Source organism: Neodiprion lecontei, chromosome 5 (genome assembly GCF_021901455.1).
Source record: "Neodiprion lecontei isolate iyNeoLeco1 chromosome 5, iyNeoLeco1.1, whole genome shotgun sequence".
Lineage (NCBI taxonomy): Eukaryota > Metazoa > Arthropoda > Insecta > Hymenoptera > Diprionidae > Neodiprion > Neodiprion lecontei.
Genome location: NC_060264.1, coordinates 16,273,977 through 16,301,613, shown reverse-complemented (window position 1 = coordinate 16,301,613; position 27,637 = coordinate 16,273,977). Strand labels below are relative to the sequence as shown.

The 27,637-nt window shown below is 39.7% G+C and overlaps 1 protein-coding gene across 2 annotated transcripts in view; it reads right to left on the bottom strand.

The window, feature by feature from the left end:
• The window catches only part of LOC107226558 (tRNA-uridine aminocarboxypropyltransferase 2), a 75,592-nt gene extending 55,610 nt beyond the window's left edge, over nucleotides 1–19,982 (bottom strand). The window contains exons 1-2 of one of the 2 annotated variants that reach the window (XM_046739988.1): nucleotides 19,797–19,982; nucleotides 19,447–19,608 (exon numbers count right to left, since the gene is read on the bottom strand). In XM_046739988.1, coding sequence (XP_046595944.1) covers nucleotides 19,447–19,608; nucleotides 19,797–19,882 — 248 coding nt within the window. In that variant the 5' untranslated portion in view covers nucleotides 19,883–19,982. Of the gene's footprint in view, nucleotides 1–19,446; nucleotides 19,609–19,787 lie in introns of both variants that reach the window. The other variant, XM_046739989.1, reaches the window with a different exon arrangement.
• Between the last annotated feature and the right edge of the window lie 7,655 nt (nucleotides 19,983–27,637).

Below are 27,637 nucleotides of genomic sequence, written 5' to 3'. Positions count from 1 at the left end.
ACCGCAGCTCTGTTCCCAGTCGACAACAACCATCCCAACGCGACCAGCTTGTACCCGCATTTCAGCTCAGTGCTGCAGTATGATGGTATAAAGTTTTCTATGTCTCCAGACAAAAACACCATTTCAAAATTTGAGAAACGTAATGGACTTTCCATTAACGTTTATGGTATAGACCAAGGTGATCGGAATAAAAGTGAAGAAGTACCGATTCACCTGAATCAGAATGAGTCTGATAAACCTGTAATTCATCTTTTAGCGATAGAAACTAAAATCACTGACGATGCCGATGATGTTGGTATGGAAAAGTATGAGAAAAATAGAATCTTTCATTTTACTTAAATTCGAAATCTGTCTCGATTAACAAGTTCTCAAATTTCTAAACGTAATGGTCGTACTTGGTTATGTGATAGATGTTTGACTCACTTTCAATCTGAAAGGTGTTTGTTCAAGCACAATGTAGATTGCATGAATTTAAACAAAACCAAAGTTATCTTACCAGCGGGAGAGGACAAGGTTCTCAAATTTAAAAATTTTCAACACAAAGAAACCGCTCTATTCTGCATTGACGCAGATCTAGAATGTTTACTGCAACCCTCTCTTAAAAGTTTTAGGGAAAATAGAACAATTTATCACAAGCATCTTCCGTATAATATAGCTTACTATCTACATTGTGCGTTCAACGATTCAATTTCAAAATTCAAAATTAATCGTGGAGAGATTTGCATTCAATGGATTGTGAATGAGTTAGAGGAATTAGCACATTCGTTAGAAGCTTATTTCAAAACTGTTGTACCGATGGAACCGCTACAAAAATTCATTTATTTGATGTTACATGTCCGATTCGTTTATCCAACTGTTGTGTCTGTTGTCAAAACCTAACCATTTAACATATATTTTTCTTCCACGCTTCTTGAGCACCTTCTCCACCAGATAGATATCCGGATATTCAACCTTGAGAAGCTTTTGTTCGTAGAAACCACCAGCGATGGGTTGATCTCAGTAGTCTTTAAGCTTGTACGTCACAGGATGAGTATTTTCCACTCGACTTATCGTGAATATCTCTGTCGTCCAGTTGGAAGTGTAACCTTTCTCAAAGACGTTTTCGAATTTGCTGATTCGAACTTTGTTACCGGTTTGAACTTTGCCAGTTTGGTAGGTTTCGCTCGCAGCCCTCCCTACGCCTGACGTAATAACAGCCTTTCGTTCTCAACGGTGACATCCGACGGTTTCATTCCTATGGTTCGGTGTTTGGCGTCGTTATAAGCCGAAACCAAATCAGATAAGATATCGAGCCACTTGTAGCTTTCTTGCATGCTGAACCGTTTCCACATTCGACTTTTGAGCGTGTGATTTAAGCGTTCGCGGATCGAAGCCTTCAAATTACTGTACGTGGAGTAAAGTTTGATCCCGTAGCGTGACATAAGAGATTCGAATTTCGAGTTGTAAAATTCCGTTCCTCTGTCGACGTAGAATTTTTTCGGTACCCGTCCTTGGACAAGCGCAGATTCCATTGCCTTCGTAACATCATCTCCAGACTTGCTCGTTATCGATACAGCCCACGCGTACTTTGAAAAGATATCAATAACTGTGAGATCATATCAACAAGATCCGCCAGCCAGGTCTCGTCGATGCCGCGCACGTCTACACGTCGACGCGGGTAATTCTGGCGTGCAGGCTTATGCAGTTCCGTCACCAGTGCTTGCTTTCTCTCATTCATATTCCAACGCTCTTAGTCTGGTGTCCAATTTGGAAATGATTTCAGGGTTCCGAATCGACAGGTCTCTGCCTGTTTCAAAGTCTGTGTAGAAGGTATCCAAGGCTTTCTCCGTGGTGAGCTCCAAAGCTTTAATCATTTGATCGAGATTGTCGATTTGTTTTTGCAGCACGTTGAATTTTCGTCTCAAGATTTTTAAAGTAACAGCATTGTTCGGCTCTGCGGAATCGGACCGTGAGTACTCGCAGCCGTGTTTTTATTCAGATACCGTCCAAACACGTCGACGCTCATCTCGGAAATGAATGCAAAACCGATGGGAGCTGCTTAATAAGAGATTCCTGCTTCGCGTAGTTCTTCGATAATGGAGATTATTTCGTTATTGTGATTCGGATTTCCCGCTGCCTGAGATGCCAGGAGTAAACGAAGACGCTCCACTAACTCGTTTGGATCAGCCCAGAGAACGTATTTCGTTTCAACACCTTGTCGAGTGATCGTAGCTTGCGGAAGTAGACCTTCACCCTTTCGGCGAGGTGATGGGGAATAATCCATCAATTCGGCAATGACATTTTTAAATTTGTAACTGTTTTCGTTTGGAACAGCCTCATCGGATGAGTAATACTTTTGATGCGCGTTGCTTGCGAGGATTATGTTTTAAAAATTTTCCCGATCTCCGGCGCTCACAGAAGAACCGTCAGGCTTCTTTTTCAACAAAAGTTCCAGCAAACCCTTCGTTTTTGGGTAAAACGTATCGCCAATACGGATGTAGTCACTCTCAAAAGATATCAACGAATCACCAATCATTAGTCCGTTTGCGAGGTTGCGTACACCGTACACGTTGTCCAATTCCCTTTCTTCTTCGCATCTCTCATCAGTGCAAAATACTCATCCTCGATTTTCTCGACCGATGTTTGTACGATTGTTTCATCTCCTGCCGAAGCAAAGGAATCGTCCATATCCGAGACAGTTTCATTTTTCGTTTCATTTTTCATCTGCCGTATTTCTTCTTTAATTTCTTCCACCTCTTGTTTTACAGTTTGACTATCTTTTGTAATATTCACCAGTTCTTTTAACGGAGTCACTACTGGTTTGAAAACGTCACTCAATTTCTGAGCCGTAGATTCCTTGCCCGATTTTAGCAATCTGTGTTTTCGACGGATCGCTGCACTTGCATGAGCGATCTGATGTAGGACATCTTTTTGCTTGGAAATTTCAGAGCTCTGCATGTTAACGCTGTCATGCAAATATTGCGCAACGATTATATAGGTATTTATATGTTTATTCAAACAGAGAATTGAGTGATAATTGATAACAACAAATGGTAAGATGAAGCGTTAACGTTATATTATATTTAATTAGACGTGCGTTACGCCTGGAAGCAGCATTGAGACTGCTCACACGGCCTCTCGCCGGGCTCGGCGACAGTGCATATGAAGTGCATAATCGCGTAATTTGAGCACTGCTGCCGATAAGAAAGCCAAGCGCATAAGGCGGGCTACGCTGCATGGATAAATTTTGTACTCATCTAAATGATCCCCGGCATGTTCCTACGAGAGGATATAAACTGTTACATTTCATTAGAAATGTTCCAGCTCCATCACAACGCAACTGAGTCTGCAATGCTACTGCGTCTCTCGCTCGAAAACGTTAGATTTTATTTCTTTTCCATGCTAACAAAAAAATCGAATCCCTTCCTGTATCGTCCTTCGTTGAGCTCACTGTCTTTGTCGATCACCAGAAACCAGTACTTCGCACCGTTCCAGCATGCGGAGCACACACTTTCAAACTCTGCGTAAGACATATCAGTGTTTACATGGTCGCTGTATACGTGTCTCAGGTTCATGTCGTCTTGTTTGAATAACACGAGTAAGTTTACGTTGTCGCGCACGAGATGCTTGGGGATTCGAGCGTACGTCTGACAAAGATAGAAACAGTCAACGTCGTAATTTCTAGCTATGCAAAAGTAGACTCTAATATTGTCCTGCTTCTCGCACGCTACATCGTCAAATATGATCATTGAGTTGGGCCGTGCTTCTTACGGTGTATTCACTTGCTCATGCTCGGTGAACGCAGAGTACTCCATATTCTCAACATTGTCCAACAATTGCTTCAACAATTGATATTTCGGCTGGTTGAGAGATTTTGAGTAGATATAGATATTTTCGAATCTGAGTCCGTTGGGATGGGTTATAAGTGTGAGCAACGCATTAGTTTTACCACAATTCGACGTTCCACAGAATATTGCACGTACACTATTTAGAAGTAATTCACCGTGCCGTTTGTGCCTTGTGACATTTTGCTCAGAAGTTTGTGAAAATTCATCAGGTGTAGCTTGTTTCTCAAACCGCATCTCGGACATAACATATCGGATTTGCTATAAATATCCCGTTTTAAAGCACTTTTTTTCAGTCAACGCACGAACATGATCGTGTACAAAGGTGAACGAAGCAGCAAGCGGCAACATCGTGGCTAGGGTCTGATTATTGAAATCATCAACCGCCTTCCAGTCAAATTGCATGTACCAGGTTATCAGTACTGTGGGCCTGGTACAAAATTAACGAAGAGACGCGCGCGGGGTAATCCAGGAATTAATCTGCTCGATGCAGCTTGCAAGGACCACAACATTGCTTACTCCCAGAATCGTGAGAATCTTGAAGTTAGAAACGAGGCTGATAGAGTGTTAGCTGAGAAAGCTTGGAAACGGGTTTTCGCGTCAGACGCCAATTTGGATAAATAAGGAGCGGCTTGGGCAATAGCTAATACAATGAAAGTAAAATCAAAACTTGGAATGGGAATTCGAAAATCAAAAAATGCGACCTTGAGAAAAAGTATGAATGCTGTGAAACGTTCTATGGTTCCCAGCAACGATACAAAAGTAGCTATCGAATCTGAGCTGAAGGAAGCTGAAAACGCCGTTAAAAAAGCGGGTGGTAAATGTAAAGTGCGAACACCTCGCGTCCTACCAGTAGCTTCAAAAGTCAGTGGTTTTCTACCGTTTCTGATTCCTATTTTCGCTGGACTTAGTGCTACAGGCGCGTCAGCCAGTGGTGCGGCAGGTATAGCGAAGGCTGTGAACGATGCTAGTGCTACTAAACGAGAACTGGAAGAAAGCAAACGACACAACAAAACTATGGAAGCTATCGCGTTGGGCAAAGGGCTTCATATGGAACCGAACAAAAGAGGTCTTGGTCTCCATTTTTCAAAACACTTGATGCGATGCTACCACGTCGAGCGTTGACTAATTGGGTCTTGTTGAAATATGGAAAAATCTTCAAGGTTCCGCTTTTCCGTGGTGTTTTCATGTCAAACGTAATGCCCAAAAACGGTCCACGAAAAAACGAGTTAGCTATAATCAACCTTGACGACAAAGACGGTCCGGGAACACACTGAGTTGCATACAAGAAACGCGACACTAATATCGATTACTTTGACAGTTTCGGCAACCTTCAACCACCCTCAGACCTCATAAAATACCTCGGCGTTGGTAATGTTAAATACAATCATGAAAGGTACCAGGATTATGATACATTTGAATGCGGACACTTGTGTCTAAAATTTTTGGATGGTGAGCTATATGAACATGGTGCATGATTTATCAAAGTTGGTCTATCACTCGCAGTCATGGATGAGTCGTTAACGTTGACGATTTCGGGAACCTCTTCGATTCACGAGGCACAATATTTCCCACCGATCAAACTTGCTCGTGATAAAAGTTATGCTTTTGGCTTGGTAGCATTGTTAACCTTTAATTCGATTCCCGACGTTGATGTTGGTCACAATAAAATTTACGTAGCTGATAGTGATCACCATACCAACCAGCAGCTATAAAATCGAGCACATAGAGAAGTATCTTCAAAACGTGCTAAGAAATACAGATGTTAGGCTCAGCATCAAACCCAACAATAATACATTACGCAGCGAAATCACATGCAACCACCCGATTGACTTTGAGTCGAATGATTCCATTGCTCAACGTTTGGGATTCACGCCACGTGTATTGGAGGTTGATAAAACTCACGAATCAGACGTGCCTGTAACTATACTCAAGGTCAACGCGTTGCGAGTTGTGTGCAGTATTACAACGGGCGCCTACCTCAATGGACATAAAGTACACACTATTCACGATTTTTTCCCCACTGTCCCACCAGGATATAAGATCGTGTGAGTACCGTCGCACGCCATTTACCTTCCGATCACCGTCAGGACCATGGATCACGTTCAGCTTCGGTTAGTGGATCAAGACGGAGACCTGGTTAATTTTCGTGGAGAAGTTATAACTGTGAGACTACATATCAAATCCCAATAAACGATGGGAATTGTATATAACAGACCGTCAAAGAGTGGGTATATCAGTAAGTCGGCATGCCCCGATCAAGTCAGTCATAGATCGATTCTCGAACCGTTAACACCTCGAAACGTGGAGTTCCTGATAGCTCTGAGTCTGAAACTGACACCTTTTGGAAGAGGAATTTCCGACAACTAAAAATCCGATTTCGCTGTTTTATCTGCTACGTACCATGGAGGAAGAAATCTTAAACATTCAAACACCAGTCGTCTTTGACAAATCCGTTGCGCATTACGAGATTCACACTCACAAACCTTACGCCTCGTCAACTTTCAACAACAGCGATGAAATTCGAATCACCCTTCAGCATCAGGATTTATGCATATTACCCAGCAAAAGTTCGGTAAGTATCCATGGACGACTCCTCAAACCTGATGGTACAGCTACTGTGAACACACAGCTCGTAAACAACGCGATCTGTCATTTGTTTGAAGAAATTCGCTACGAAATTAATGCAGTTGAGATTGATAGAAGCAAGAACGTTGGCTTGACAAGTCTCATGAAGGGTTACGCTTTCCTGCACCCTGGTCAGACTTGGCGAATATATCATTCTGGTTACGATACTGTTCAATACAATTATTGTATCATCATTGTGAAGTAATTGTCAACTGTAGCCCAAAAAATTGTACTCAATAAAACTGTTTCTTTAAAAATATACATGAATTAATTTTACACCTTCACCTTAGCTTTTAAGAGAGAATTTTATTTTTAATACGAAACTTATGTGAGATTCAACCTTGCTCTCCATCCTTGACCGAGCTGTACTCAAACCGAGTTATGTTTTGTATTCCGAGAGCGATAGTAACCCAACACCGCAGATTCTTGGCTTTGAATGTATACTACCGCAGCTATCGGTCGACTCTGCACTTTGGTCTTGACTGAACCCGTTCAAAATTCATCGCAGAGTTCACATTACAGTTACAAGGCGCAAACGCAGCTTGCAACCGTGCATCGTTGCTTATTGGTGTTCGGAGTAACATTTTCTTGGATTTCAAGACTTAATTTTAGTTACAATTACAAGGTATAAAACGTATGTAGGGTTAAAGGTACACAGGATGGCTTGATGTAAAACAAAAAATACTTATAATTTCAATCTTTTTAAATTGAACGTAAGACTACTACAAGATACTGGATATGTGCATGTGACACTTAGATTATACGTTAATGAATTCAAGTTGATTATACGGTCCACCAAGATAGCGTAGACTCAACCGTGTGTCCTTACTGGCTGTCGTCAACTTCTGGAACACATCATCATCTTTTAGGAGGGCTTTGGTCAACCGGTTCGGTGGAAAAATCGTGAAAGAGTCCTCCAAGTCCAGTACCACTTTATCACCGAACTACGTCTTTACTCGACGAACGCCGCTGACTCGGTATTCAAAGTATAATTCGAGGTCCGACAGCTTTTCCAAGGGCAGAAGTGACTCGAGGCGAGCGACTTCGTTCAACTTTGAAAAGTCCATCTTGGTCACTGCCGAGTTGTATGTACTCAAATTTTGTTGTGAGTTGATTGTGGTCAGATCTGATTTTCAGCAGATGTTTTACTTCTCCAATGATCTTGACGAGCAGTTCTAGTCGTTTCTTTAATTCATGTTGTTGTTCCAGAGCATGTTTCATTTGCTAGAAGTACGGCTTCAGACTGATGCTGAAGTTTTCGGTTCTACATTTTATAATACCACTTTCCACTTGCATTTGAAATTTGGTGGGGGGTAAAGAATGTCACATGATTAATATCATGAAAGTGAATGAAACAATTCTCAGAACCATTAATTTTCGAATGTCACGTGGATAATAACGTGGGAAAAGAATGTGTGTTGGTTGATGTTACACATCAGTATTCCCAGCGTGGAAAAAGAATTCGAGGTGAAAGAATGTCACGTCGAAGATAACGTATCGATATCCGAGTATATAAAAAACAATTCTCGAAACCATTAATTTTGGAATGTCGCGTGGTTGATAACGTGGAAAAGGAATGTGAGGTGGTTGATGTTACACATCAGCAGTCCTACCGTGGGAAAAGAATTCGAAGTGATTAATGTTACACCAGGTCGGTAAAAAAGTTCACGCCCTCTACCGTTGGCAGGCGAGCACTACAGACTTTGACTTTAGGTCGCTAAGATTGTCGGGAAAGCAGCACGATTTTGGCATTCGACCGATAATAACTGTCAGTAAAGCAGTGCGATTTTTTGAGCGTCGACCGGTACAACTGTCGGTAAGGTTGCACGTTTTTTTACCTCAAGTCGGTACGGCAAACTGTGACGTTATCGCGGAAAAAGGGTTAGAGTCTGGGGAGGATGTCAGTAAGTGTCGGTAACAGAAATCTGCGTGTAGAACTCTCCTTGTTATACTACTAGCCCCGGCTTCATGCGGCCTTCAGACGAGTAGTGCGCAAGAAACGAGTTTGGCCTGGCGTATCAAACACTGTTTTTCTTTACGCTTGTATGGAATTCCGGTTTGTGTAGCGTTTGGGGGCAACGAAAGCCGGGCAGGTAATAATTCGTAATCAGCGACACAAAGAACATGAATTCTTCAATTTTCATCAAACTGCGAATGTTTTAATATTTTTCGTGCATATTTACTACGTGAAATCTTTATTTTGCAAATGTGACTTCAGAAATGTGGTCAGCGACCCCAAATCCCTTCGGATACCAATTTTCATGCAAATCCGTGTGTCTGTTGCGAAGATAACACCATTTTTATTTTATTTTTGTGATTTTGGGTTTTTAAATTATTCAAAAACTACTAAACCAATCACAGCCAAAATCTAATCAGGTCTAAGTCTGAAAGAGGTGCGTCGATTAAGATGAAGTTCATCAAAATCTAAGTACCCGTTCTCGAGATATCGTCGGACAAAAAATTGATCACGCACGTACATACATACATACATACTGTAACGCTAAATTGTTACCCTCACTATCAGATGCAGACTTATCGTTGACACTTTAGCGCTATTCTCCACTTATTAAGAACATTAAACTATAACAAAATCAATTATGTTGGGCGCCAGACACGTTAGCGTCGATTTTCAAACAATAATACGAATCAACAAAAATAACACGACACAGTGAGAAAAATAATTAGAGAACCCGTTGTATGGCTGGCTAGGCTCAGGTACCCACACGAACTGGTAGAGTGGCGGTATTCAAGGCAGCTAACAATAATTACAGAATTAAGGAAAATAATGAAATAAAGAATAACTCAAGTCAGGAAAAAATGAACAGGTCAATCAGTCATATATTGTCGAGTAGGTTACAGGGTTAGGACAGGCAAATGAAATGGTATCGATAGCGGTAGTTAATAAAATAGGCAATAATTGTTCACAAAATTTTCGGTAGAATAGAATTAAACGGTAGCTTTGAAACGAGAGATGGTAGTTAACAGAGAAAAATGAGCGTAGGTCGTGAGAAGCGATATAATGCAAGAATTTACTTAAAACTACACGTCACTGAGCAACGTGATCTTACCCAAGTTGCAAATGACGCTACGAAAATTATTATTCTGTTGATTAAAAACAAGAGTGAGAACTTTATTGCAATCGGTAGAAAACAAAGTAAAGATAGCTCGGTAGATAATAACGGGAGAATACGACGAATTTACCAAAGATTCCAACCAGTACGAAAGATTGACATTCATTAACAATTTATAAAATCGGTAGCGTAAACGATCAACTAGATATACTGTCAAGTACGATAGATAATTTTCGGTAGAGTTATTCATAAACGATAGAATCGATAATTTACAATAATTACGGATCTGAAAAATTAAACAATGAATTCTTAAACATAACTCTCGAGAGAATACAAAATTACCAGAGAATAAAAAATTATGAGAGAGTGAGAAATTCGGAGAGTTCACAAAATAAAGAAATACACTAAATACACCGCAGTACAAAAGAATCAAGAATATACGAAAATTAATAATCACTGAAATCATGCAGTCATATGGCGGCTTACCGCAACTTTAAGCCATGGACCATGATTCACACAAAATACGCAGAACTTAAATTATACAGAGAAAAGAATAACAAGAAAAAATAATATAGAATGGCCAATAGCAATGGAAAAAGGTGCAGTAGTATTTAGAGACTGATTCTATGCTCGGTTATACTCCAAGGAACTCGATATACGATACAATAGGCAGGAAATAAATAAAAATATAATAAGCAATAACAGAAATAAAATAATGGCACAGTATTACTACAAAAAATTAGGAAACGAAAGATAAAGCCAATAGGGCTCAAAATACGATAGAAAGTACAGAAGCAGACTAATGGAAATTCATAAATAATCAGGAAATTCGTAAATACAAAAGAATCGATTATTCGGCAGTTACGAGGTCGCTCAAACACGAAATTTATTAATTACTGAAATCATGCAGTCACACGGCGGCTTACCGCAACTCTAAGCCGTGGACCATGATTCACACAAAATCGGCATCACACGATGCAACCAAGAATCGATAGATACAATATTAACGACCGAAATCATGGAGATATCATGGAACCTCGTCTCCCATGATCTAGTATGTTAAATTACAATGGCTAAGTTTGATAGAAGTAGTAGAGCTACGCCGGTTCTGGACCACTCAATGGTGGCGCTCCCCCCTAGCTCCCCCCTCGGCCCGAGGGAGGCCGGTTCTGGACCACAAAATGGTGGTGCTCCCCCTGGTTCCCCCCTAAATCCGCGGCGCTACCCCCCCCCCCCCCCCTTCCCGCCCGTCGATCATTCTCGCGGTTTGTTGCAAGATGGCTATTTTCATAGGATAGGACATAGGCAATGGGGGTGGTCCCATAAAAATTCTCCGCACAAAATGCGTGTCGAGACTTGTCCAATGGAAAATTGTAGTGGGGGTGGGTGGTATCTAAAGCGTACGCCTATCGTGATCGTCACTCTGTTCTCATCGTATTCTCATTGTGAATTGTTCTCGCTTGTAAAATAACCTCGAAACGCGATGGATCTAGCAAAAGTTAACCACGTCAGCCGCCTGGAGATCTGCCAACCAAGAAGATGTCGGAACTCGAAATTGGGGGAGTGTATGATGTCATCGGGTTACGACTGGTCAAAACAAAATTCGGGGTACGTGTTATAGCGACGATCGATGGAGAATACAACGTCTTCTCACCACCGAGAATCGTAAGAGTTCTACAACAAGATTCCAGTCAGCTGACTGAAATGTGCAACATGGCCGGGGAAAATCGTCTGCAAATTAAATGCCTTGGTGGGGAATTCAACAAGTTTGAATTTTCATGCAGTTATGTGCCATAAATGAACTATGGGATCCCCCTCTACTTCCACAAAATTCATCCGCGAGGGGATAAAACCGGGTGTGCTTGAGATGGAATAGTCAGTCTTCCAAATACCATCCGTCAGTATAATCGAGCGCAACATTCCCACTCCTCAACATGGTGATGATCCTAGACGTGCAATGTTTTATTGGTCATAACATGAAGTTTGTACCCAAGGAAGTTGCAGTCATCAATGTAAACGGGTCGGGTCTGGATAACATCATTTTCAAGCCACCCTATGATTTGGCAAGCTTACCACTTGAATGTAGAGCTACCAATGTATGGTTGACACACAATCACCACGGAATATCATGGAATGCGGGCAACAAATCTCACGAGGATGTGACGAAGATTGTAAGAAAAATGCTTGGAAATGCGTGTTACGTATACGTCAAAAGGGCGGAGAAGAAAGCATGGCTGACGGAGATCGTCGATGGTACAACGAGGGTTATTAATATGGAAGATTTGCATATCATACCCCCTGCACTGGAAAAATTGAGGTATATGGAAGCGGCACCGTGGCATGACTTGAACCATGGATACTCTCCAGCGAATAACTTCCAGCAAGCAGCAGCAGAAGGCTCAATTTGGTATGATGACAACTCTGAATACATCTCGGCATACAACTGCGCCTTTGAAAATGTGCAGCGACTAAGGAGTTGGTATTCGAAGGAGTGTACCAGCTCCCTCGAGAAATCCTTCCGTCTGTACAAAGAATTGGACGGTTTAAGGGCAATGATGTCCGAGGATACAGCTTTTTTACCAAAAGAATTCATCTACACGTTCGCATCAAACTCCATCAATGATGCGTGGGATAAACTACCAGAGAATATGAAAATGGACTACATCATCGCAAGTTTCCGCAGATGTAGCACACATTACACACCAGGACCCGACGGCTATATAGTTGATGGACCGAATCCTCTAATTAAAGACTGTCTAGGTTGCAATCGTGTATATAGATCATATGGACAATATTTGCCAAAATAGCAATAGAATTTATTACAATATATACAATTATATTCGGGTTTATATGTAGAATATTCAATAGAATTAATCTCAATTATATCATAGCTTATACATGAAATTAAAAAAATTTACTATTCGATAAAATTATAATCTAGAACTAGGATACATTACAAATATATATCTTTATCACTTTCACCCATTCTTGTCAAACAAAATGTAGATGTTATGAATTTTTACTTGTGAAAAACATAAAATCAATAATTGTGAATTTAGCGTGGTTTATTCCTCAAAATAATCCATAATATCATTATCGTTATCCTGTTCGCTAACATTATCATCATCATCATCATCATCATCGGTATCTTCGACATCTATAATTATTACGATAGTTTCATTCGCCTATTTTTCAATAATTATTTCTATACATTTATCCCCGTAATCTATATAATGTTGGCTGTTTGGCCTCACTCGAGCAGCTCGCGCGTCCTCAACGAGTTCCCGAAGCTCCTCCAACGAGAACTCGCGTGTTGCTTCGGAAAAGCCTATAATTATCTCTTCCTCAGCCTCTTCATCCTCACACCAATCAACGGTTGCCCACTCATCACCATCATCATCATCACTTGAATCATACTCGTGATGGGAATGAGATGCCATTTTTTCAAAATTGATTCGTGATGAAAAATCTGTAAAAAGAGCGAACCGAAATAGAAAAGTTGATGCTGCTGCACTCACCATTTATATACATGATAAATCTCCAACCCAGAAAAGTTTCCACATATTCAAAATGAGTGATACGACGAAAGTATGGAAGATACTACAATTTTATTTTAATGTGGTGCTACACACCAATCTTCGTCCGAATAATAGCCATCATCGTCAGCTCTATCGATGTCTCCCAGCATTTGATGGATTTGATCAATCTCGTCAAGAAGCAATCTGAATCTGACGTGTACATCTTCGCAACAGTCAAAATCATTAGCAAACTCCACCCGCTCCTCATCAACATCGTCGTCATTCCATACTCCCTCCACCTCCGCCTCCGCCTCCCCCTCATCCTCCTCCTCATCTTCCACATCAGTCGGTGATGGTGATGATTCTAAACGATGATGCTCGCCAACCAAATTTTGCTCAAACTCGCGATCATCATCACCAGCACTGTTGTCAATACATGGCTCGGTGTCGATAATCCAACGTATCGGCATCACTATCGATCAATTCATCAGCATCCTCCTCCTCATCGTAAGCCACCTCTCTGCACACCCGCTTATAAGTCGGCGATCGTGGTGGTGAATTGGGTGGGGAGTCTGACGGTCTTCTTTTCCATCCGTTAATTTTTTTTTTTAATACGTTTCTAAAATTTTTCCAGAATTTTTATGGATATGATGATAGGGAATACAGAAAAGTTGAAACAAATTGAAAAACTTTGTTAACATACTAATCGAATGCGATAATCATTACGGAATTCAAATCAACATTCACAGTATCATAAGAGTACTCACAAAAAATATAAACTCGTTGAAGTCTTAAGATTTTTCAAATGAACACCGTTTTTTTTTTTTCTTTCTCACAAAACACTTTATAAAAAACGCTTGTTTTCACACGAAGGATTTTCAAAATTACTAGAGAAGTTTCAAACCGCTGTTCGAATTTATACTAAAGGAGTCGCACCCGCCCTCCACCGAGCAAAAACCAGCCAGCCAATCATCCGTAGCGCATACACCACGTGACATACAGACAAAAATGTGACGCGGGGGCAGTATAAGCTAGGAGAAAATTTTCACAAGAGCTCACTACCTGCTTTTCGTTGACCGATTTTTTTCTCGTTGCATATCCCACGCTAATATGATTGGGGGTGTGCAGGCTCGGACTTGTTCGCTATAAAGAGTCATAAAACCCAAAAACTGTATGTACACAAACCATCCGGTCAAGAGTAGGCAAGACAAGATTCTTCTCACGCCAAACACTGCTCGCTACCTGTTTTTCGCTTATCGATTTTTCCCATCACATGTCCCCATGCTGTTTAGGGTTGGGGTGTGCAGGCTCAGACCTGTATACCATAAAAATTTTTGATTCTTTGATGGCGGGGGTAGTACAAAGCTTGGACCCCCCACCACCACACCCAAATTCTTGCGATCTATCGACCTATATATAAGCTCAACGCATCCGATGCAGACTCATCAGTGTTACACGATACGTACAAGTCAAAAGTTATACAAAGTTCTGCTTATATCAACGTCAAAGTCATGGCCGTCGAAGCGTATATGGGACTTGCAGAGCAGATGGAGGGGACGTACAATTTGCTTAGAGAGCAACCACCCGGAGAAGAGAATGACGCTGTCATCAATCATTGGACTGATATTGGAATTGCGAATATCCAAGTTCTACGTAATATTTCTATGCAACGAGGAACGACTGTTGGTGCGAAAATACGGATCCAACATACGATCACACTCCTACAATCTTGGATGACGAAGATCAAGCATTTGCAGGAATGCGTAGTGGTGACGGGTGGAAATATCGGTACTCCTGCGGGTATACAGTGGGACGACGTGGATAGTGCATTTGCCAGCCGAATCCGAACAGGGGTTGTCACAAATCTACGTCATAAAAATTTGGACGTCTTTCTGGACGATGTGCAGCGCGTCGTCACCGAGAAGTTGGAGCTGGTACTGCGCGAGGAGGGAAATGTGAAGGTCAACCTCATATTATCGTGCAAATTCGAAAATGCCAGGCACGAAGAGATCTCCACCGAAGTTAAAAGCTTCAACACCTCCAACGTGGCGATTCTTCTCCCATCCAGCGATATAGAGGGCTGGTTTACACGTTCACAGGATGATCTGCTATCAAAGGTGGAAGATTTCGAGTAACGCGATTCCGGCTGGAGTATGATTGAGATCCTCAACATCGCTGTAAATATCAACCGTTACCAGCCTCTCGTCGCGGGGGCTTCAACATTCATCGAGTTGCCCCAGGACTTTCGACATAAGAAGGCTGTGATCAACGTGAGGAACAAGGATGAAAGATGTCTTCTCTGGTCCGGCACAGCAGCCCTCCACCCGGTCAACACCCACACCGATAGGACTCACAACTATCGTCGCTATATTTTCGAGTTGGACTGTACAGGTATCAAATTCCCTGCTACTCTACATGATGTAAGTGCGAACAATTGTCTGATCATGAACACAAAACGTTTTTATGTGACAATTGTTTGTCTCACTTTACCGTGAAACATGCCTACGACAATCATCGACAAGATTGTATTATGGTAAATAAAGTACGCATGGAATTTCCCGAGTGTAAAGATTTAGCATTTTCCAATTTTCAAAACATAGGCACCGTCCCGTTTGTCGTTTACGACGATCTCGAATGTATATTAGAGTCTGCAAGGGTTGATCAATTCCAAAATCACGTTTCAAGCCGTAAAACATGTGAATTTCAAAAGCATATCCCGCACAGTGTAGCATACTATGTACATTGCGCGTACGATGAGACTTTATCGGAGTTCCACAGTAAACGCGGTGCCGATTGCATAGATTGGTTTATGCAACAGCTTAAAGATTCATCGATCCAAGTAGACTCACGCATCAGAAACGTAATTCCGGTGGAGTCTCTTACCCAAGTGCAACGCGATCGTCACATGCGCGTAAAGAATTGTTATATCTGCGAAAAGCCCATTACCCCTGAGGAGAAAGAGTGTCACGATCACTGTCACTTCACGGGTAAATATCGTGGTCCTGCTCATAATCGGTGTAATTTGAATTTCAGGGAGACGCATACAATTCCAATAGTTTTCCACAATTTGTCCGGTTACGATTCGCACTTTTTAATAAAATCCCTCGCGTCAACTTTTCCCGGTGAAATTACACTACTACCCATAAATGAGGAAAAATATATATCCTTCACGAAACGCGTTGATGAGACAATGATGCACTTGAGATTCATCGATTTGTTTCGATTTATGGCTAGCAGCATCGATAAATTTTCCAAATATTTAAATGATGCCGACAAGCACATAACACGTAAATTTTATAATAATCCGACTCAGTTCAGTTTGATGACTCGCAAAGGCGTTTTTCCCTATGAATAAGTCGATTGTTGGAGGAAACTCGATGAAACGCGATTACCTGCAAAGAGGCATTTCTACTCACACCTCTGCGATGCAAATATTTCAGACACCGATTACGAGCACGCTAAAAATGTTTGGGGGAATTTCATTTAGAGTCATTGGAGGGCTATTCAGATTTATATTTAAAGTCCGATGTTCTTCTGCTTACCGATATTTTTGAAAATTTCCGCGCTAGCTGCTTCAAAACATACGATTTAGATCCGTTGCACTACTACACTGCACCGGGACTTGCTTTCGACGCGATGCTCAAGCATACTAATGTAAATTTGCAACTTTTAGATAACCCTGAAATGGTCTTATTTATTGAAAGAGCTATTCGAGGCGGCGTAGCACAATGTTCTAATCGACACGCTCGGGCCAATAATAAATTCATGGGAAAAGATTTTGATCCTAGTAACGTGAAATCGTATCTCACGTATTTTGACGTGAATAATCTGTACGGTGCAGCTATGAGCGTGCATTTACCAATCGGTTCGTTCGAGTGGGAGTATCAGCACATCGATATAACAAACCATCCGGACGATTCGCCGATCGGTTAATTTCTGGAGGTAGATTTGGACTACCCTGTAGAACTCCACGAGGATCACAAAGACTTACCTCTTTGTCCCGAACATTTTACTCCTCCAGGTAGTAAAAATGCCAAACTCTCGACCACCCTTCACCCCAAAACAAAGTATATATTGCACTATAGAAATTTGAAACAGTGTTTGAATTTAGGATTGAAAGTAACGAAAGTGCACAGAGTTTTAAAGTTCGCACAATCTCCATGGCTCGAGCCTTACATCACGCTCAACACAGACATGCGTAAGCGGTCTAGGAATGAATTTGAGAATAACTTTTACAAGCTCATGAATAACGCGGTGTTCGGCAAGACTATGGAGAATGTGCGAAATCATAAAGATGTTAAATTGGTCACAAAATGGGAGGGAAGAGGTGGTGCGAGAACGCTTATTGCCCGAGCAAACTTTTACAGCTGCACCGTATTTGGCACTGATATGGTTATCATTGAAATGAATCGTGTCAAAGTTCACTTCGCTAAACCTATTAACGTCGGCGCATCAATTCTAGATCTGTCAAAAATCTTTCTCTACAATTTCCACTATAATCACATTAAAACCAACTTTTCGAATAAACAAGCTAAATTGATGTATACCGACACAGACAGCATTATTTATCAATTTAATGTGCCTAATATCTACGATATCATCAAACGTGATGTAGATACAATGTTTGATACCTCTGACTATCCACCCGACAATGTGTATGGTATTCCCCTTAAAAACAAAAAACAACATCGAAAATTTTGACCTCTGACCTTGAATGACTTTTTTAGCACACATGGTATCGATGGGGACTTTTTTCTTTTTTTTTTAAATGGTAAACCCAAGGTCTCTACCAAAATTCAGCTCTGTCGGAATTATTGTGTTTCGATCACTATTTTTATGTCTAAATTGACCGGACTATAGCGGGCGAGAGAAAAAATTGTTTTTGGCTGCGCGCTGCTCTACGCGAACAATGCGTCGACTACAAGTAATACTCGCGAGGGATTATTCCGTCGTCGTAATATCTGTAATCCGGGACGTTTAAATATTTTGGGTCGATGGGTCAATCAATATCAACTGTTTTTAAAGATAACCGACTAAATAAAAGCAGGAAGGGGTTTCTTTTGTTAATAACAATTTCTCTCTTTCTCTCTCTCTCTCTTGTTCTCTCTCAAGTTTTTAACTAAATTTGAACTGGAATTTACTGTAACTGGCCTGTTGTGGCCCCACGTTGGGCGCCAATTTGTAAAGCTAAATTCTGTTACCCTCAGATGAGGACTAACCGTTGACACTTTGGCGCGATTCTCCACTTGTTCTGAACATTAAACTATAACAAAATCAATTACGTTGGGCGCCAGACGCGATAGCGTGGATTTTCAAACAATACTATAAATCAAGAAAAATAACACGAAACCGTACGAAAAATAATTAGAAAACCCGTTGTATGGCTGGCTAGGCTCAAGTACTCACACGAACTGGTAGAGTGGCGGTATCCAAGGCAGCTAACAATAATTACAGAATTAAGGAAAATAACGAAACAAAGAATGTACATACATACATACATACATACATACATACATACATACATACACACACACACACAGACGTCCATTTGAAAATGATTGGAGGTGATTCTCCGGACTTCAAAACGTGGAGATCTAGTGAGAACTAAACTTTTTATTTTCGGGGTGATTACAATAACTTCCTATTTTCTCTGAAATCAGAGAAACAGAAAGTTAAAAAGAATGTACGATAAAAGTGCTCATACCATTCATGAATTTACATAAACTCAAATCTTTGCAGTACTGAAAACAAAAATATTATTTCAGAATAATTTTTGCATCATACAAAACGTTTTCTTTTAAATTTCAGATTGGCAGCCATCGGAATAAACCTCTTTTAAGGGGAGTGGGTAAAGCTAGGACGATCTAATATCATACCTAACCTAGTTTTAGGGTTTTTTTTTTTTAAGAAAATTAAAACACTCAGAGCAATTAGAGTTTGAAGGCTTTATTATTTGTATTTTTAAGAACATTTTAGAATCTTTTCATTAAAATTAATAACAGAATGGCGGCACGGCATGTATAAGTATCGAACGACCATGTGTTCAATCCAGTGGTACAGATTTATTGATCAATTTTTAAAGCTCTCAAACTCAAATTGCTTGAAGTGTTTTCATTTTCTTTAGAAAAAACTTCTTAAAAATAAGCATAATTTTAGATCTAACATGTACATCCCCCTTAATACGTTTCGTTCTCATTTCATTTACTTGAGATTATTTCTGACGAATGAAAATTAGGTGGCTCAATTTATAACGTGGCTGCCTCGGAACTGCAGATTGTGGCATCAAAAATAGGCAGCGAATCACTATAAAATTTGCTGTGGCCAACGGCAGTTACCAGCTTCTACCATTCTGGAAATTAGGTTCTCAAACTATGATGCTGCAAGAATCAGCCTAAGCGTATTTACCTGAATGTTAAACATTTTCCTGGTTCTAAAGCGTACGTCAACATAGGTGCGGTTCTGAGGCAACGTTTAACTTCCGCAGGATGCTGAAGTATTATCACTCTTGAGTTTGGAGATAGCCGTGTGTTTGGTAATCCCAGACACCAGCAAACTGGGATAGGTCTCCTGGATTAAAGATATATTTCATAATTTGGTGTCTTTTTGTATCAGTCAATTATTTCAAATGAATAGATAAACTAAAAACAAGCTAGGGTTCTTATGAAATGCATATGGTCTGTACAAATCCAGTTGAAGTAGATTAGATTAGAATAGGTTAGATCCGGCAGGTTTGATGATAACTTTACATTATCTACCTGCATTGTATACACTTGTCACGCATTCTCGGAGGATCGGCATCGATCTTTGGGAGTTCTTCCCATACCATGTCGTCATTTGCCATGAAAAATTGAAGTACGTATTACAAAATATTTACACAGTCACACTTTGGCAGAATTGACATGGAGCAATTCAGCACGGTACTTAAGGCATATACTACCGCAGGTAGCTGCCTTGGAGCATATACAGGCCGTGTTCGTAAATTGACTGCCAGTAATAAAAATTCCCTAGGACAGAGACAGAGCTGTCCATGAACTCGGCAGCGCAAAAGAGATAAAAGATTGCTGACAGTACTGTCAGTCAATTTTCAAACACGACCACAGTACCCACGCCCCTACAAATTGCTTATGCCATGTCGTCAACCTCGCGAAACTGTGGCCGTAGTAATGAGAGAGCGAGATATATTTCCCCGGTTTACCCTGGATACTCCATCTTTTTTACTCGGCATTTGATTGGCTGAGAATAAACGTATCGGCCATCCAGGTTGTAGAGCGACAAGGACAGACTGCACATGGTATTGTTCTATCTTACTTTTACGCCACACTTTCTGGAGAGAGGAATACTCGTCTTACTATGTTCCTCTCTTTCGCACTCGGGGACACTTTTTCCGCCGCCAGGCTTCCTGCATGGTATATGCTCTAAGAGCTGAAAAGGTCATGGTTTGGGAACAAAAATCACCTGATTTTTTTATAATGCCTTTGTTTTTATGACAAGTGTCTTTGAAATTTGCGTGTTTAACACTTATGAATTTACATATACTTATATTCATCGCAGTGAATACCCAAATAAAGGATTGACGACGATGAGACGTACAATATTTCCTACAAAAACAAAGTTCATGAGAAGATATTTCAGGCACTCGGTATTCCTAATTGTTATATTTTTATTACTAAGGGCTTCGCCCCTGCGCGCTTCGCGCGCCAACCCCACCACGGCGCTTCGCGCCTCACTATTTCCTCATACAGTGTCCGTTAGACAGGTGAATTTATTTGTGCTGATTTAATGACAGGTCTGCAACTGTTGATCGGTTGTTTCCGATCAACCCGACATTGCTATTGGCTCCCTATGCAGGTCTGCTCAAATTGTTTTCGTAAACGAATCCACTCACATGTACAAAACCCCCGATGCCATGCATCCCCAGTAGCATTTGGCAACTTATTTTGCTATAGTTATTATTTTGCCCATAGTAGAAGAAATTCATAGCTTTGCTACAAGTAGAATCTCTATGGCTTCGGACAAATTAAAAACTCGTTATGATATTCGAGCCAGGGACATAAAATTTAATCCCGGAGATTTTTTCTGGCTCTTTCAACCTCGAAGACAGAAAGGACGGTGTCCGAAACCACAAAGAAACTGGGAAGGCCCTGACTTAGTGGTTGACCGGATCAAGGATTTACAGGATCCAAAAAAACCTATTTCTTCTCTGATATAACTCTCCTCGAGTTCTGTTTCATTACTTCTGCTGACATGTTTGCCAGTATGATATATTTGAAACGATACTCAGGCCGTGTTCGAAAATTGACTGACAGTACTGTCAGCAATCTTTTATCTCTTTTGCGCTGCAGAGTTCATGGACAGCTCTGGGTATGTTCCGATATACACTGCGAGCACTGTTCAGTGCTCTTACTGGGGAGAAATTCGTTCCGTTATAGACGGACAGTATACAGTCGCAGTATCCTAGGGAAATATATGACGTCATAAATCGTCGCCATTTTTCTACTGTGAAAACTGGTGCTTTCGAGGTAAGGTGCTCTCAGTGCATTGATCACGTGATCAACAGCGTTCAGAAATTTAACAGCTTCCACTATTGATAATTATTACTATTGAATATTGTCATTTAAAAATATCGGCCGTTAAAAACAAAAATGGAAAATTTGAATAAATTGTGTTTATTGCAATGTGAAAAAAATATTATGTATCAAATGAAAGTAACGCCAAAAAATGTCGATCACAGTATACTGTACTGCGTTCCGTTTTAAGCAGTAACCAGTATAGCTAACTATACAGGAACGGCTTCGCAGTATACTAAATTGACGACACACCTTACAGTGCTCGTAGTGTATATCGGAACATGCCCGTTGTCTCTGTCCTAGGGAATTTTTAGTACTGGCAGTCAATTTACGAACACGACCTCAGTCTCACCAGAGATGAGTAGGGAGATCTCCAACGCTCGGCTTTTCGTGATACCAGCTAGGTTGGAGCGTCGACGTGACACCTAGGCGGCCACGCACCGAAGGTGGCCCATTTCCGACCTGACACCTAGGCGGCCATGCACCGAAGGTGGCCCACAATCGTGCATATATAGATATACTCGGTCGCTCGAGCAAGCGGTTGCCAATCGCATCCTTGTCCCCGCTCGCACAGATATTTCCAGGAATGCAAGAATTGGGATTTTTTTGTTTCAATTATGAATGTCAGCGAATAAAAGTATCTCCAGATTTGATAAATTTTGGATTCAATTAGCGGACGCTGAACCAAAATAATTAACCATTCCCAGCCCCAATACTTTTTTTTTTTTTTTTTTAATAAATATTATTTTTTTATTGATGTGAAAATATGTGACGCCTGGTGTTCTCGAATATTTGTACACGCAGTCTATGGAAAAATATACGAAGCCAGCTCGATAACATTTATGCAAAATGTGCAATGGGCAAGTGGTTGGGGGAAATTTTTTTTTCTCGAACTGAATCTTCCAGAGAACCATCAGCGAATTCCAAGCAAGCTCCATAAACATACCGAGCAAACGCGCGATCACGGACGTAGCTGTGGTGTGGCTTAGTGGATACCACATGAGGATGAATTTTCAGTCACAGGTTTTTGCGCGAAGTTTTCCTGTATTTGAGTTAATTACTGCTGCCTTTTCTATAATACTGCATTCAAGTCTTAAACAAAACACTAAAAAATAAGTTGACCACTTGATGTAAAACAAAATGTTAGATTGAGTTTAAAATTTAAGCCGGAGTTACATAAACTAAGATAATTACAAGTGCAACATTGTAAATATTGTACATTTATTGTTCATCTAAATAAATATGGTTTCCTCCTCAAAAAAAAAAAAAAAAACATGAGGATGGAGTGATGCGAGAGACGGGTTCGATCGCAGTTCACTCGTTTTTTTTTTGTATTTTCGGAGAGAAAAAACAAATCAAAGAAAGAAAATTTCGAGAGCTGGTCGATTTTTTCCTTCTTTCCTTTTGCTTTTTTTTTTACTGAACCCACCTTTTTTGTAGTGGGGGTAACCCGGAAGAGAACAAATAATTGAAACAATAAAATTCCGAGAGCGAATCGATTTGTTCCCCGTTTTTGGCGCCTCTTTTTTGACAGGGAAAAGTTTTGACAGTAATGGAAAATAGAGATTACTAAACGCAAATGTATTGTTTTTTAATAACACCGGCCCACAAAAAAAAAAAGTGGCCTGTACTTTTGACCGGACCTACCTATCTTTATGTATTTTGACGCGCTCAATCCGAATCTGAAGTCAGTTTTGCCCGTACACCCTCAAAATTTTGAGTAAATTGCAAAAAAACATAAAAATCGCCAAAAATTAGCATTTTTGGTAAGAAAAAAATTTATGGAACAATAGACCAAGTATGATTTTTATGCATTTTGGTCCGCTAAACCCAAATCTGAAGTTTATTCAACCATCAGCCTTTTAAAATTCAATTGGGCCGGTGTTATTAAAAAACAATACATTTGTTTTTAGTAATCTCTATTTTCCATTACTGTCAAAACTTTTCCTTATTAAAAAAAAACGCCCATTTTATATCAGTCTTGACGAGCATTTCTTAAGAAGTTTGAGAGATGCGAGATCGGAACGACAAAATTATTTCAGTAGCAACAGTGTATGGACCCCTCTCCTTTTCTGATATTGGCAGCCAGTTAAGAGGCTTCACAGTGTTCAATTTAGTGCCAGCAGCTCTCGAGGTAGCAAGATGGTAAGTGAATTACATAATTATTTTACATGTATGGAAAAACCGGCAGGTTTGACGATCGTCTATATACTTTATAGATTAAGAAGAGAAAAAAAGGGAAGGACCTGTAGTCGTATTTTATACTTTATTTAATTTTCCTTGAATTGTCAGACGTTTTTATTTTTCGTTGTATAGGAAGAAGATGTGTGGGGAATTCCATTCTAGTGCCCAAGAATATAGTACACATTTTCGATCATTTTTTCTTTTTGGAAAAGATTTTCCTCAATTTCCAAATTTCCTTAATTTTTTGGTATTCAAATCGATTCTTAACAATTTTGCGCACAGGTGGGATTTCTTTAATTATTTTTTCCCTAATCCTGAGGATATTTCCTATCTGAGACCACTGTCAATAGGCGAGATTCCGGATATCATAAAATTACCTTTTTTTCTGATTAAAAAGAAAATCACATAAGGCCACTAAGAACTCGAAATGAAAATCTGAAAAAATTAGAGATGTTTTTTTATATTCTAAGCCATTAACGTAAATAATCCGTTTAACGACCATCCTAATAGATATACATTGTATATAGGGCATTCCGCGTCAAATTTGCAACCCATGTACCTCACCTTCTTCGATTTTGATAATTCTTTAGTATGATGTTAAAACCACGGTTTCAATCGACTTGAAACAGTGTCGGAATATTTTGCAGATTTCTTCAGCCACCACTGTAATAGAAAAAAATTGTAAAACCAATTCCGAAAAAGCTTCTTTTAAAATTCTGAAGAAACTCACACCAATTTTATAATTAAGAATATTATTTGTAAGCACGACACGATAACGGGATCTGAACATCTACTACTTTTCTAGCAAGTTTTTAGTTTTCTTGGATCTTTGGATAACTTAAAAAAAAAGAATGGAATGGTATTAACTGTATTCAGGCCTTCTGGCATTCCTCTAAATTTCAGAAAAATTGAAATCCATTAATAATAGAGAAATTTATGACCGAACAAATAAATAGAAACTCCAATTCCGGCATGAGAAAAAAAAACTTGCTAGAAAAGTAGTAGATGTTGAGATCACGTTATCGTGTCGTGCTTACAAATAATATTCTTAATTATAAAATTAGTGTGAATTTCTTCAAAATTTTAAAAGAAGCTTGTTCGGAATTGGTTTTACAATTTTTTTCTATTTCAGTGGGGGCTAAAGAAATCTGTGAAAATTCCGACACTGTTTCAAGTCGATTGAAACCGTGGTTTTAACATCATACTAAAGAATTATCAAAATCGAAGAGAGTGAGGTACATGGGTTGAAAATTTAACGCGCAATGCCCTATATACAATGTATATCTATTAGGATGGTCGTTAAACGGATTATTTACGTTAATGGCTTAGAATATAAAAAAACATCTCTAATTTTTTCAGATTTTCATTTCGAGTTCTTAGTGGCCTTATGTGATTTTCTTTTTAATCAGAAAAAAAGGTAATTTTATGATATCCGGAATCTCGCCTATTGACAGTGGTCTCAGATAGGAAATATCCTCAGGATTAGGGAAAAAATAATTAAAGAAATCCCACCTGTGCGCAAAATTGTTAAGAATCGATTTGAATACCAAAAAATTAAGGAAATTTGGAAATTGAGGAAAATCTTTTCCAAAAAGAAAAAATGATCGAAAATGTGTACTATATTCTTGGGCACTAGAATGGAATTCCCCACACATCTTCTTCCTATACAACGAAAAATAAAAACGTCTGACAATTCAAGGAAAATTAAATAAAGTATAAAATACGACTACAGGTCCTTCCCTTTTTTTCTCTTCTTAATCTATAAAGTATATAGACGATCGTCAAACCTGCCGGTTTTTCCATACATGTAAAATAATTATGTAATTCACTTACCATCTTGCTACCTCGAGAGCTGCTGGCACTAAATTGAACACTGTGAAGCCTCTTAACTGGCTGCCAATATCAGAAAAGGAGAGGGGTCCATACACTGTTGCTACTGAAATAATTTTGTCGTTCCGATCTCGCATCTCTCAAACTTCTTAAGAAATGCTCGTCAAGACTGATATAAAATGGGCGTTTTTTTTTAATAAGGAAAAGTTTTGACAGTAATGGAAAATAGAGATTACTAAAAACAAATGTATTGTTTTTTAATAACACCGGCCCAATTGAATTTTAAAAGGCTGATGGTTGAATAAACTTCAGATTTGGGTTTAGCGGACCAAAATGCATAAAAATCATACTTGGTCTATTGTTCCATAAATTTTTTTCTTACCAAAAATGCTAATTTTTGGCGATTTTTATGTTTTTTTGCAATTTACTCAAAATTTTGAGGGTGTACGGGCAAAACTGACTTCAGATTCGGATTGAGCGCGTCAAAATACATAAAGATAGGTAGGTCCGGTCAAAAGTACAGGCCACTTTTTTTTTTGTGGGCCGGTGTTATTAAAAAACAATACATTTGCGTTTAGTAATCTCTATTTTCCATTACTGTCAAAACTTTTCCCTGTCAAAAAAGAGGCGCCAAAAACGGGGAACAAATCGATTCGCTCTCGGAATTTTATTGTTTCAATTATTTGTTCTCTTCCGGGTTACCCCCACTACAAAAAAGGTGGGTTCAGTAAAAAAAAAAGCAAAAGGAAAGAAGGAAAAAATCGACCAGCTCTCGAAATTTTCTTTCTTTGATTTGTTTTTTCTCTCCGAAAATACAAAAAAAAAACGAGTGAACTGCGATCGAACCCGTCTCTCGCATCACTCCATCCTCATGTTTTTTTTTTTTTTTTTGAGGAGGAAACCATATTTATTTAGATGAACAATAAATGTACAATATTTACAATGTTGCACTTGTAATTATCTTAGTTTATGTAACTCCGGCTTAAATTTTAAACTCAATCTAACATTTTGTTTTACATCAAGTGGTCAACTTATTTTTTAGTGTTTTGTTTAAGACTTGAATGCAGTATTATAGAAAAGGCAGCAGTAATTAACTTAAATACAGGAAAACTTCGCGCAAAAACCTGTGACTGAAAATTCATCCTCATGTGGTATCCACTAAGCCACACCACAGCTACGTCCGTGATCGCGCGTTTGCTCGGTATGTTTATGGAGCTTGCTTGGAATTCGCTGATGGTTCTCTGGAAGATTCAGTTCGAGAAAAAAAAATTTCCCCCAACCACTTGCCCATTGCACATTTTGCATAAATGTTATCGAGCTGGCTTCGTATATTTTTCCATAGACTGCGTGTACAAATATTCGAGAACACCAGGCGTCACATATTTTCACATCAATAAAAAAATAATATTTATTAAAAAAAAAAAAAAAAAAGTATTGGGGCTGGGAATGGTTAATTATTTTGGTTCAGCGTCCGCTAATTGAATCCAAAATTTATCAAATCTGGAGATACTTTTATTCGCTGACATTCATAATTGAAACAAAAAAATCCCAATTCTTGCATTCCTGGAAATATCTGTGCGAGCGGGGACAAGGATGCGATTGGCAACCGCCTGCTCGAGCGACCGAGTATATCTATATATGCACGATTGTGGGCCACCTTCGGTGCATGGCCGCCTAGGTGTCAGGTCGGAAATGGGCCACCTTCGGTGCGTGGCCGCCTAGGTGTCACGTCGACGCTCCAACCTAGCTGGTATCACGAAAAGCCGAGCGTTGGAGATCTCCCTACTCATCTCTGATACGCCAGCGCGCGAAAAAAACAATTCGCGTTGGGAATCATCTTGATAATTCTCGTTTGCATGTTTATTTTTTGCGTGTCAGAAACAGATACCTATAAAAATGTTTGTCAAAGACTGTCATAAACAGCCGATGACAGCTGTCAAAGGAAGTTTTGTTTGCTAGATGCTTTTTGTTTTGTTTTCGGCATCTCACCCCACCGCCAACTTCATATGTATACT